The 13,993-nt window shown below is 43.6% G+C and overlaps 1 protein-coding gene across 1 annotated transcript in view; it reads left to right on the forward strand.

Moving 5' to 3' along the window:
* Positions 1-912: 912 nt before the first annotated feature.
* The window catches only part of dnah3 (dynein axonemal heavy chain 3), a 51,318-nt gene continuing 38,237 nt past the window's right edge, over positions 913-13,993 (forward strand). The window contains exons 1-12 of the mRNA XM_020453258.2: positions 913-1,163; positions 1,531-1,632; positions 1,779-1,986; positions 2,142-2,187; positions 2,295-2,463; positions 2,760-2,952; positions 3,239-3,434; positions 4,001-4,126; positions 6,420-6,615; positions 10,589-10,768; positions 11,441-11,577; positions 11,728-11,833. Coding sequence (XP_020308847.2) covers positions 1,098-1,163; positions 1,531-1,632; positions 1,779-1,986; positions 2,142-2,187; positions 2,295-2,463; positions 2,760-2,952; positions 3,239-3,434; positions 4,001-4,126; positions 6,420-6,615; positions 10,589-10,768; positions 11,441-11,577; positions 11,728-11,833 — 1,725 coding nt within the window. The 5' untranslated portion in view covers positions 913-1,097. The remainder of the gene's footprint in view (positions 1,164-1,530; positions 1,633-1,778; positions 1,987-2,141; positions 2,188-2,294; positions 2,464-2,759; positions 2,953-3,238; positions 3,435-4,000; positions 4,127-6,419; positions 6,616-10,588; positions 10,769-11,440; positions 11,578-11,727; positions 11,834-13,993) is intronic.

Below are 13,993 nucleotides of genomic sequence, written 5' to 3' on the forward strand. Positions count from 1 at the left end.
GTAATCTTCTTGCACCATGTTGGGTGTTGAAGGTGATTTTTAGATTTTTATAAGAGATTTAGCCACAGGTATCCAGAATGCACAGCACGGGCTGTACCAGAGAGGGGTCAGGACAGCACAGAAAATAAAGGACTCATATTGCACTCACTATAATTTCATCACTATGGTAATTCATCAAAAGCAGCATAAGAAAACCCAAAACATAAGCAAAAGCAGGCCTCATATGCCTACCTGGAATGTAGGATGAGAAGTCATTTTTAGTCTACTCTCTCGTGAATTGAGATGCAGGTCTTCAATGTCACTGTGCAACAATGAAACAACAATATTCATCTTCAAAAATCCCAAAGTTGGCTTTCTTTTAAATCTCAGAGAACAGTTGAATAAGCTTGTCCTCTGTTTGCCACATCAGCGCAACCAAACCCTCACTGACCTCACAACCACGAACTAGCTTGTTGTGACCCCTAGTGGCCATTAGAAACGTTTTGTAAATCGATGTTTTCACATACACTAGCGGTACTGATTGTAGGCGTGGGAATCCCCTTTGTCCATCTCCCTATCAACAATCATCCCATGTTGAAGCATAATATGATTGCGTTTATGGATGACTGCATGCACAAATAAATCTTCAAATCCCATATGTATGACTCAGCAAAGTGTATTCTGTCAAGTCTCTCAGTCAGAACTAAATCTCATGACAGGCAAAATAACTGTCTTTCTAGTCCAGCTCAAGCACAATATTTGGTACTATTTTGCTGGTCATTCTAGTAAAACATTTGATTGAAACATATGCCTAAAAGTTTTCGTGCCTCACGTTGCTAGGTAACGACAGCTGTTACCATGGGAGAGAAGTCCCCGGATAGAGACATTGTAGCTGATTGTAGTTCTTTAACTACAGAATAGTGTCATCAACATTGATTTTCCCATTCTTATATTAGCCGGGTAGAATGGTGGACTACAGTAGCTACTTCGCCTACAACTCGTCATGACAATGGCTGTATGAGTTGGTGCCAGAGTTGGTATTTCAAGCGGTGTGGCAGTGGCACTTTGACAACTTTGAGAGAGATGTCACAAACGAAGCTTTGTGATACATTTTAGGAATGGCATTTGCTAAGAAACGACATGTTGCCCGAATGGAAATTCTGTCGCGAAAGCACCAGCAACAGGTAGGCTAATTATGACATACTGTAATAGAATGGTTCGGGTGTATTGGAATGTTTCAAATCATTCTGTGTGGATACAATTGCATCGCACATTGGTGTGCGCAGGTTTTGCAGTGGGTTCGTGTGTTTTAGACACATATTTCAAAGGGTTTAGTCTTAAAAACATGTTATATCCGCTGTATAACCACTGCCTCTAGCTTGACGTTATTTATTTAATTGACAATTTCCTAAATTAAAAATGGAACGCTTAAAAGAGGTAGGCTATGCTTTGTTATGATAACTAAATTATGCATACAACATAAGTGTGTTTGTGAATGTAATGGCCAGAGAGCCTTGCTCAGCTGAGTGAGAGTTTCTATTTGAACTGCAGATGGAGGATGATTCTATATATAACATGAGTCATGCAAGAGGACTACCTGGTCTCCCACCTCAGCCCCAGGCCTCTAGTGAAGAACCATCAGAGCTTTACCAAGTAAGACCTTTATGTAAAGAAGCCAGTCCCTAAAGTGCTATTGATTGGTGGGAAATTATTATTAGTGTGTTCCTTTGTGTGCATACCTACTAGGACAATTCCATGTCATTCCTGCAAGTTAACTCATTACTTTTAAATTGTTCCAGATTGTTCTCAGGCACAGCCATCACCCACCCATCCTCCAGAACACATCTTGGACTCTGGCTGTACCTTATAAGGAACAACGGCACCATCGCACCCCCAGTGAGTCCATTGGGAACAACTACAGCCCCCAGGCTCGTCACCTGAAGATCAGAAACCTACAGAGGAGACCTGGAACCGTCAAAGACTCACTTGGGGATGTGCCTGCACCTTGTATCCTTTTGACATTTTCATATGTGAATAATTCTTATTCTGATTCATCCCACTGTTGCTACTTTGCTGACCACCTGATCGGTGCTGAATTGAGTGGCATCAAAACAATAATATCCAAAACAAGATCGAACATTTTATCTTAATTCTCATTTTAGCATCTAGCCCAGCTGAGAAGAGGAAGAGACTCACCCCCAGGGGATGGTAACATACCTATCAAATACATCAACATTAAGTGTTGACCACTGAAATCTGGACAAAGGGGTGTCATTGAAGTGGTCTTTGTAATGCTTTGTCATCTCAATCCCAAGGGATTCAGCTCCTGACACCTCGATCTCACCTGGACTTAAGTTCAGCCCCAGAGATCCTCTGCCCCCCATCAGCCGACCCCTGACTCCCAAACAGCAGCTGGACATCATGCGGCGCCAAGAGGAACAGATGTGGCCTTTTGAGACAGAACCTACAGAAAGAGACCTGGAGGTAAGCATCCAGAATAGAATAGATAAGGAAATAGAATAGATAGGGAAATATAATGGTATATGGAAGGAAATAGAATAGAGAAGGAAATATTATATATTATATAGAATTACATAGAATGTAACCGAATAGAGGAGAATAGAATAGTGGGAATATAATAGAGCAGGCAATTAGAATAGTATAGCCTCCAGTCCATTCAACCTATTTAGTCAGTCAATTGTTTCATTGCTTTCACTCTTTTGGCAGCTTGTTCATTTTGGATGTATACTTGATGTGAAGTGTTTTGCTGATTTCTACAGAGGTACGCGTACTACATTAGTAACGGCGTCCACAGCCCAATGCTGGCCCACCAGCCCCCCCAGCAGATTAAGAAGATAATGAAGCTCCTGCCCCCTGGCATTCAGGACAGCAGCAGGAACATGGAGATACTGAAGGGGAATCTGCTAGATGAGGTCAACAAAGACTACGGCTTCAGTCTCAAGAAGAGCATAGGTGAGCAATACTACCAGTAGCAGGAGAATTTGTTACATGACTGCAATGTTTCTTACATGTACCGCAATACTACTTTCATTTATTAATACACTACTTGTAATGAGTGTGCTAATAATGTTGATAGTCATTTTAATTTTACTATCCAGCAACAACTGAAAAGAATATAGCCTACACATATTTGCAAACATTCCAATCAAAGCAATGTGGTTGTCTATCAAATCACCCTTCGCCCACTGAAAGTTCCCTTGCCTCCATGTTTTCTGTCTCCCCTCTTGGATCCAACCAGTTGACTACATCCTGAGGGACCCGTCGGAGAGGCAGCGTCTGTTCATCTCCAGCATCCCCAGGCCCTTCCCCAGGAGGGTGATCCGAGGGCCCGTCCCCTGGGCCTGCAATTACAGCCAGGCCCACACCTGGCAGAGCCAGCACCTCTTCACTCTCAACCCCATGATGTTCCACCTGCAGGACCTCTGGGTGAACAGGTAGCCTAGTAGCCTGAGCAAAGACGGACTTAAAATGAGCATCAACTGCAACCGTTTCCATTTTGTGTCAGGGTTTGTAGTTCCAGTAAACTAGGTAACAAAATGGTTTGCGTAGGTTTACATTCCCCAAATCACAGATCACATTTGGTAGTAGGTCTATATGTGGCAGAATACACTGTTGCTCTGGCAACCAATCTGTTTAAATAAACTGTTTACAAAAAAAAACATAAGGAAGCAAAACTAAGCTCAGTACCATAAAACAAGCTAAACAATTGTTTAAATGCTATAAGATCTAATCTCCTCCCTGTGGATCAGAAGATCGAGTTTCAGATACAGTTTCTTAATGGACTTGCCTGAACCTATGCATGGTGCTCTGTTGATCTCCTGTATTAACCTGCATTAGTTGATCAAACCAAGTGAATCACCATGAACCCCTACTGTTAATAACCATGTCTTAAATGTCTCAAATAAGAGTTGATCGGTGTGCGAAAGTAAAGTGGACACACAGTTCAGATAATACAAGTTAACCCTTATGTCTCTCTGTCTTTCTTTTCTCATCCTTTCAGTTTCTCCTCCTTGAGGTTTGTGAGACTAGGGGACCTTTTCTCTGCCAACTTCCCCCTGCTGCCCACCGAGTTTGAAGACCTGATTCAGAGACAGTGCCAAATCACCAGGGACGACCTGGCTAATAGGTTAGTAACCTACTGTCTTCAGTCAGTCAGGCAGGCAGTTAATCAAACAATCAGTGAAACAGTCAGTCAGCCAGCCAGACAGACGGGTAGACAGTCAGTCAAGTCAACCAAATAGACAGACAGTCAGAGCTTGTAAGACAGTCATTCAGCCAGGTAGACAGACAGGCGGGTTGACATACAGGTCGGCAGATAGGCCAAGGTCTGCATGGCTAATCCCGGTGTTGTAGTGAGAGTCTCATGTCTTCTCCGTGTTCACTGTGTCATACCCCTGTCGTGTCTTTCTTCTCACTTAAGGATTCCATTGCAACCTGCTGTGTTTAGAGCAAGGGACCAGTAAACATGATTTGTGGCTGAAATATGAGCTTTTGAAATTTCACAGAAATGTGTTGATTTTTTTTCTGAGTTTGTGCCTGCTTGGATACCATTGTTCTCTTGACAGTTCAGTCTCCCTTGCCAACCACAGTAGAGCCAAAGGAGATCATGTTCTGGTGTGGCGCTGTTGAAATGCCTAAACATTGCACCAGTTGCTAGGTTTCGTCCTTTTTCTGGAGGCGGAAACTACGTCATAGAGTAACATACATACAGGGACACATATATGTGTCACAACAATACTACACACATACAGGGGACCAGCAAGCAAGCACCTACTGTATCAGACCACTGTATCAGACCACTGTCGGCGGCAGAATGCTGGTGGCAACTTTCCTATCAACCACTGGTGGCAAAATGGTGTCACACCGCTGCCAGCAAGCCTCCTTTCAATCACTGGGGGCATATACAGTGAACAAAAATATAAAATCAAAATGTAAAGTGTGGTCCTATGTTTCATAAGCTGAAATAAAAGATCCCTGCCATATTCTATATGTACAGAAAGCAAATTTCTCTCAAATGTTGTGCAGAAATTTGTTTACATCCCTGTTATTGAGCACTTCTCCTTTGCCAAGATAATCCAGCCACATGACAGGTGTGGCATATCAAAAAGCTGATGAAACAGCACGGTCATTGCATAGGTGCACCTTGTGCTGGGGACAATAAAAGGCTACTGTAAAATGTGCAGTTTTGTCACACTACACAATGCCACAGATATTTCAAGTTTTGAGGGAGTGTGCAATTGGCATGCTGACTGCAGGAATGTCCACCAGAGCTGTTGCCAGAGAATTTAATGTTAATCTCTCTACCATAAATCGCCTCCAATGTCGTTTTAGAGAATTTGGCAGTACGTCCAACCGGCCTCACAATCGCAGACCATGTGTAACCACACCAGACCAGGACCTCCACATCCGGCTTCTGAGACCACAACCGAAAAAAATCACACAAACTGTCAGAAGCCGTCTCAGGGAAGCTCATCTGCGTACTCGTTGTCCTCACCAGGGTCTTGACCTGACTGCAGTTCGGCATCGTAACCCACTTCAGTGGGAAGATGCTCACCTTTGATGGCCACTGGTATTCTGGAGAAGTGCGCTCTTCACAGATGAATCCGGTTTCAACTGTACCGGGCAGATGGCAGACAGTGTGTATGGCGTTGTGTGCGCGAGTGGTTTGCTCATGTCAACATTGTGAACAGAGTGCCACACGGTGGCGGTGGGGTTATGGTATGGGCAGGGATAAGCTGTGGACAACGAACACAACTGCATTTTATTGATACCTTGATAAGATCCTGAGGCCCATTGTCGTGCCATTCATCTGCCGGCATCACCTCATGTTTCAACATGATTATGCATGGCCCCATGTCCCAAGGATTTGTACACAATTCCTGGAAGCTGAAAATGACCCAGTTCTTCCATGGCCTGCATACTCACCAGACATGTCACCCATTGAGCATGTTTGGGATGCTCTGGATTGACGTGTACGACAGCGTATTCCAGTTCCAAATATCCAGCAACTTTGCACAGCCATTGAAGAGGAGTGGGACAACATTCCACAGGCCACAATCAACAGCCTGATCAACTCTATGTGAAGGACATGTGTTGCGCTGGATGAGGCAAATGGTGGTCACACTAGATACTGATTGGTGATGGTGGTCACACTAGATACTGATTGGTGTTCTGATCTACGACCCAACTTTTTTTTTTAAGGTATCTGTGACCAATAGATGCGTATCTGTATTCCCAATCATGTGAAATCCATAGATTGGGGCTTAATACATTTATTTCAATTGACTGATTTCCTTATATGAACTGTAACTCAGTAAAATCTTTGAAATGGTTGCATATTGTGTATATATTATTGTTCGGTGTACATACAACAATCCCTCATGTGGACTATATGAGACCCCGGTGTCTGTGTCTTGCAGGTGGCTGCCGCGCTGTGTGTCCCTATTTGTCACCTACAAGAACCTTTGGCTGCCCCTGGTGCCCCAGAGTGACCACGTGGCCCCAGTCAGTGCCCAGGAGTTCTTCTCCTGCGTGGCCGCCCTCATGTCCCTACAGCTCCGGAGCCTGATCATTGCTTCCCTGCAGGACCTGCTCCAGTTCTTCACCCTGCACCAGGTCTGTCTAACCACTCAACTCTGTCAGGGTTCAACCACGGTTCAACTATCTATACAAGTGGTGTCAAACATATGGCCCCGTAAGCCCATTCAATCCGGCCTGTTGTCCCCGGAATTGTTTTCTTGTGGGACAATCTCAATCGACATTCAAATGACTAAAACCAAATCGAAACTGTGTCGAAATAATAATGGACCTACAGTTTAAGTCGGAAGTTTACATACACTTAGGTTGGAGTCATTAAAAGTTGTTTTTCAACCACTCCACAATTTTTTTGTTAATAAACTATAGTTTTGGCAAGTTGGTTAGGACATCTACTTTGTGCATGACACAAGTCATTTTTCCAACAAAAGTTTACAGACAGATTATTTCACATATAATTCACTGTATCACAATTCCAGTAGGTCAGAAGTTTACATACACTAAGTTGATTGTGCCTTTAAACGGCTTGGAAAATTCAAGAAAATTCCAGTGGGGCAAAAAAGTATTTAGTCAGCCATCAATTGTGCAAGTTCTCCCACTTAAAAAGATGAGAGAGGCCTGTAATTTTCATCACATGTACACTTCAACTATGACAGACAAAATGAGAGAGAAAAAATCCAGAAAATCACATTGTAGGATTTTGTTATGAATTTATTTGCAAATTATGGTGGAAAATAAGTATTTGGTCACCTACAAAAGTTTATCTCAATACTTTGTTATATACCCTTTGTTGGCAATGACAGAGGTCAAACGTTTTCTGTAAGTCTTCAAAGTTTTCACACACTGTTGCTGGTATTTTGGCCCATTCCTCCATGCAGATCTCCTCTAGAGCAGTGATGTTTTGGGGCTGTTGCTGGGCAACACAGACTTTCAACTCCCTCCAAAGATTTTCTATGGTGTTGAGATCTGGAGACTGGCTAGGCCACTCCAGGACCTTGAAATGTTTCTCTCGAAGCCACTCCTTCATTGCCCGGGCGGTGTGTTTGGGATCATTGTCATGCTGAAAGACCCAGCCACGTTTCATCTTCAATGCCCTTGCTGATGGAAGGAGGTTTTCACTCAAAATCTCACAATACATGGCCCCATTCATTCTTTCCTTAACATGGATCAGTGGTCCTGGTCCCTTTGCAGAAAAACAGTCCCGAAGCATGATGTTTCCACCCCCATGCTTCACAGTAGGTATTGTGTTGGATGCAACTCAGCATTCTTTGTCCTCCAAACATGACGAGTTGAGTTTTTACCAAAAAGTTATATTTTGGTTTCATCTGACCATATGACATTCTCCCAATCTTCTTCTGGATCATCTAAATGCTCTCTAGCAAACTTTAGACGGGCTCTTGGTTGTTTGTAGGTGACCAAATACTTATTTTCCACCATAATTTGCAAATAAATTCATAAAAAATCCTACAATGTGATTTTCTGGATATTCTTTTCTCATTTTGTCTGTCATAGTTGAAGTGTACCTATGATGAAAATTACAGGCCTCTCTCATATTTTAAAGTGGGAGAACTTGCACAATTGGTGGCTGACTAAATACCCTTTTGCCCCACTGTATATTATATTATAGCTATACATACGAAGCGCCGGGGAGTACGGTTGGAATGGTGGCAGCGGTTCTGGGTCGCCACCAATGGAACCCGGGGAAGCCTAGCCAGCTTATCGGGCTTTCACGCTCTAGCTGGCTCGAGAGGTTTCCTTGCCCCGGTTGGCTCGGATGGCGTCCATCCCACATCGGGCCTCAGCCGGATCGTCAGTTCTTGTTGGATGGTCCAGAAGTTTTTGTCTTTTGTTTTATTGGAGACGTCAGAGGTGGATCCCACCGCTGATGGAACCGGGGGTGCCTAAGCCAGCCCGTCGGGCTTCCACGCCCTGGCTGGTTCGAAAGGTTTTCCTGGCTCAGCGGCTTCCCATCCCACGTCACACGCCACTGGATCATTGGGCTCCCCTTCTTCAGCAGGATTGACAGGCGTCCCATGCCTGAGCTGGCTTGCCAGGCTCTCACGCTCCTGCCGGTTCATCAGGCTTTCATGCCCCATACGGCTTGCCCTGCGCCCATGTCTCGGCCGGTTCGCCTAGGTGGGACACCGGGTGGCGTCCCAAGAGGGAGGGGTACTGTCACGTCTGCTCCCGCTCTTCCCTTCCCCTGGCCCTTGAGGGTGCCAGATTACCCTGCATCACACGCTCCTGCCATCCATCACCCACACCTGCCTTCACTCATCGCTCGCATCAGCGTTATTGGACTCACCTGGACTCATTTATCACATGTTCATCTCCTCCCCTATATTTGTCAGTTCCCTTGCTCTGTTCCCTGCTGCTGAATTGATTGTCTTTTGTCTTAGGCACAGCGTCAGCAAACAGAAACTGTCTCGTTATATGTCCGTCATTTATTAAATGTTTACTCCCCGTACTTGCTTCGTCTCTCCGGCGTCATTCCCCGTGACAGTAGATGTCCTAACCGACTTGCCAAAAGTATAGTTTGTTAACAAGAGATTTGTGGAGTGGTTGAAAAATACGTTTTAATGACTCCAACCTAATTGTATGTAAACTTTCGACTTCAACTGTAGGTACAGTGCCTTGCAAAAGTATTCGGCCCCCTTGAACTTTGCGACCTTTTGCCACATTTCAGGCTTCAAACATAAAGATATAAAACTGTATTTTTTTGTGAAGAATCAACAACAAGTGGGACACAATCATGAAGTGGAACGACATTTATTGGATATTTCAAACTTTTTTAACAAATCAAAAACTGAAAAATTGGGCGTGCAAAATTATTCAGCCCCTTTACTTTCAGTGCAGCAAACTCTCTCCAGAAGTTCAGTGAGGATCTCTGAATGATCCAATGTTGACCTAAATGACTAATGATGATAAATACAATCCACCTGTGTGTAATCAAGTCTCCGTATAAATGCACCTGCACTGTGATAGTCTCAGAGGTCCGTTAAAAGCGCAGAGAGCATCATGAAGAACAAGGAACACACCAGGCAGGTCCGAGATACTGTTGTGAAGAAGTTTAAAGCCGGATTTGGATACAAAAAGATTTCCCAAGCTTTAAACATCCCAAGGAGCACTGTGCAAGCGATAATATTGAAATGGAAGGCGTATCAGACCACTGCAAATCTACCAAGACCTGGCCGTCCCTCTAAACTTTCAGCTCATACAAGGAGCTGAACTTTTTGGCAACAATGCAAAACGTTATGTTTGGCGTAAAAGCAACACAGCTCATCACCCTGAACACACCATCCCCACTGTCAAACATGGTGGTGGCAGCATCATTGTTTGGGCCTGCTTTTCTTCAGCAGGGACAGGGAAGATGGTTAAAATTGATGGGAAGATGGATGGAGCCAAATACAGGACCATTCTGGAAGAAAACCTGATGGAGTCTGCAAAAGACCTGAGACTGGGACGGAGATTTGTCTTCCAACAAGACAATGATCCAAAACATAAAGCAAAATCTACAATGGAATGGTTCAAAAATAAACATATCCAGGTGTTAGAATGGCCAAGTCAAAGTCCAGACCTGAATCCAATCAAGAATCTGTGGAAAGAACTGAAAACTGCTGTTCACAAATGCTCTCCATCCAACCTCACTGAGCTCGAGCTGTTTTGCAAGGAGGAATGGGAAAAAATGTCGGTCTCTCGATGTGCAAAACTGATAGAGACATACCCCAAGCGACTTACAGCTGTAATCGCAGCAAAAGGTGGCGCTACAAAGTATTAACTTAAGGGGGCTGAATAATTTTGCACGCCCAATTTTTCAGTTTTTGATTTGTTAAAAAAGTTTGAAATATCCAATAAATGTTGTTCCAGTTCATGATTGTGTCCCACTTGTTGTTGATTCTTCACAAAAAAATACTTTATGTTTGAAGCCTGAAATGTGGCAAAAGGTCGCAAAGTTCAAGGGGGCCGAATACTTTCGCAAGGCACTGTATTTCAATTAGTTCATTATAAAGAAGACTAATGTTATTTGTTCTGTTCTCTATGATTTGTTGGACAGGACGGGAATGACTTTGGTGAAGTGTTTGACGAGATGCGCTTCGTGCAGCCGCAGGTGCTGCTGGTCAAGCTGAGGGTGGAGGAGCCTCGCATTGTCTTCCTGCCCAGCCTTCAGGAATGCTGGGAGCTCATCCACCGGGGCTTCATGGAGATCATCAAGAGCGCCCAGAAACTCCCACGGGTATAAAAAAAAAGAACTCTCAGCCTGCTGTCCTTTCAGTTCTTCATGATTAATGTTCAGTTGTTTATCTAATCTGTTCAATCTATTTCTGTAATTAAAACATTTCCAATATTAACAGTTTAAAGTGGCAGTGCCGTCCTGTTTTATGATATTTCCACCCTATGAGGTTGAAATAAAACTCTGAAATTGTGAAAAATATGATAATGCCCTTTTAGTGTAAGAGATTTTGAAAATATATCCTGGAATTACAGCCTGTTTAGATGGGATGGAGTTTTTGACCCACATCATGACATCACAATCTGATCAGATTATTCTGACCAATGACCATTCATCTTTTATTTGCATATGTATCCTCATACTTTGAAGTGGTAAGCGGGGTAGGCTCAGAGTCTAAATGATCCTAACCGCACAGACCGATAATTTCAATGGCAAAAGGAGGCTCAGGGAAATAAATGACTAAACAAATATTTTGAGTTATTTTCATGGAAAAAACTCACAGTGATTCACATTAAACATATACAGTGATGATTTAAAAAATGTAATAAAAAAAGCCTGCATGTGGGCTTTAAAATCGTTTACTCACATTTGTACCCATTGAATGTGACTAATTTGTTCTGGTGCTCAGCATGGAAAGGATTGTGACTGACAGTTTATCTGGTCTTCTCTGTACAGGTGGAGTGTAACCTTTTCCCAGAAATCCAGGGAAAGGGCCTTTATCTGCACTCTGTCAGACATGATGAGCTGCTGGTCACAGACCTGATCAACAGAGCCAAGAACATCTTCCAGAAGAACACTGTGGGACCAAAGAAGTATGGGGACATAACTAAACCTATACTACCTAAATTTGAGTCAACTATCTGACATTCTACTTTCTTCCAATACTTTTATGTTAACCTGTTTGGTGGATGAAGGTTCAGTTAAGAAAATTACTCATTGCAATATTTCAATATGATCTCCAGGTACCTGAACGTGTATAAGAAGTACAGCAACCTACTAGACAACACTGCAAAGCAGGATATAGTGGCGTTCCTCAAAGAAAAACATTCCCTGCAAGGTTTTACTAAGGTATATTTGCCTCTCTGCCGTCCTTCCTTCAAACACTACTAGTAGACCTACAGTACCAGTCAAAAGTTTGGACACACCTACTTATTCAAGGGTTTTTCTGAATTTTTTACTATTTTCTACATTGTACAATAATAGTGAAGACATTAAAACTATGAAATAACACATGTGGAATCATGTAGTAACCATAAAAGTGTTAAACAAATCAAAATACATTTTATATTTGGGATTCTTCAAAGTAGCCACCCTTTGCCTTGATTACAGTTTTGCACACTCTTAGCATTCTCTCAACCAGCTTCACCTGGAATGCTTTTCCAACAGTCTTGAAGGAGTTCCCACATATGCTGAGCACCTGTCGGCTGCTTTTCCATCTCAATTGGGTTGAGGTCTGGCCATCTGATGCAGCACTCCATCACTCTCCTTCTTGGTCAAATAACCCTTACACACCCTAGAGGTGTGTTGTATCTTTGTCCTGTTGGAAAACAAATGATAGTCCCACTAAGCGCAAACCAGATGGGATGGCGTATCGCTGTTGAATGCTGTGGTAGCCATGCTGGTTAAGTGTGCCTTGAATTGTAAATAAATCACAGACAGTGTTACCAGTAAAGCACCCTCACAGCATCACACCTCCTCCATGCTTCACGGTGGGAACCACACACGTGGAGATCATCCGTTCACCTACTCTGCGTCTCACAAAGACACGGCAATTGGAACCAAAAATCTCACATTTGGACTCGTCAGACCAAAGGACAGATTTCCACCAGTCTAATGTCCATTGCTCGTATTTCTTGGCCCAAGCAAGTACCTTCTTCTTATTGGTGTTGGTGTCCTTTAGTAGTGGTTTCTTTGCAGCAATTCAAACATGAAGGCCTGATTCACGCAGTCTCCTCTGAACAGTTGATATTGAGATCGTGTCCTGGTGCCGTCGCCGATGGAACCGGTAGTGCCTCAGCTAGCTCGTCGGGCTTCAACGCCTTAGCTGGCTCGAGAGGTCTTCTTGCCTCGGTCGGCACGTCATGCTTCAGCCGGCCCATCAGGCTCCCACGCCTTAGCCGGTTCGTCAGGCTCCCACGCCTCAGCGGAATCGTCAGGCTTTCACGCATCAGCTGGATCGTTGGGTTCCCACGCCTCTGCTGGCTCGTCGGTCTTCTACGCCTCAGCCAGCTAGTCCAGCGCCCATGCCTCGGCCGGCCCGTTAGGCTCACCCAGGTGGGACGCCGCGTGGCACCCCTAGAGGGGGGGTACTCTCATGCCTGCTCCCGCTCATCCTCTCTGGCTCTCGAGGGCGCCAAGCTGCCTTCATTATGCACACCTGTCACCATCATTACGCGCAGCAGCACTCATTGGACTCACCTGGATTCCTTAACTTTGTTGATTGCCCCGTCTATATCTGTCTGTTCCTCCGTTGGGTCCCTGTGTCAGCATTATTGTCATTGATGTCATTATTTTTCCCCTGTCCAGACTCTTTTCCTGTTCTGTTTCATGTCCGTTGTTTATTAAATGTTTACTCCCTCTACTTGCTTTTCGTCTCCAGCGTCGATCCTCACAATTTGGGCTGCAATTTCTGAGGCTGGTGACTAATGAACTTATCCTCTGCAGCAGAGCTAACTCTGGATCTTCCTTTCCTGTATCAGTCCTCATGAGAGCCAGTTTCATCATAGTGCTTGATGTAAAAAAAACAACTGCACTTGAAGAAACTTTCAAAGTTCTTCAAATTTTCCAGATTGACTGACCTTTATGTCTTAAAGTAATGATGGTCTGTTGTTTCTCTTTGCTTATTTAAGCTGTTCTTGCCATAATTGTGGACTTGATCTTTTACCAAATAGGGCTATATTCTGTATACCACCCCTACCTTGTCACAACACAAATGATTGGCTCAAACGCATTAAGAATAAAATAAATTCCACAAATTAACTTTTAACAAGGCACACCTGTTAATTGACGTACATTCCAGTACATTGACTGCCTCATGAAGCTGGTTGAGAGAATGCCAAAAGTGTGCAAAGCTGTCATCAAGGCAAAGGGTGGCTACTTTGAAGAGTGTCAAATGTAAAATATATTTTGATTTGTTTAACACTTTTTTTGGTTACTACATGATTCCGTATGGGTTATTTCATAGTTCTGATGTCATTACTATTATTGTACAATGTAGAAAATAGTCAA

The sequence above is a fragment of the Oncorhynchus kisutch genome, linkage group LG20 (assembly GCF_002021735.2).
Source record: "Oncorhynchus kisutch isolate 150728-3 linkage group LG20, Okis_V2, whole genome shotgun sequence".
Taxonomy (NCBI): Eukaryota; Metazoa; Chordata; class Actinopteri; order Salmoniformes; family Salmonidae; genus Oncorhynchus; species Oncorhynchus kisutch.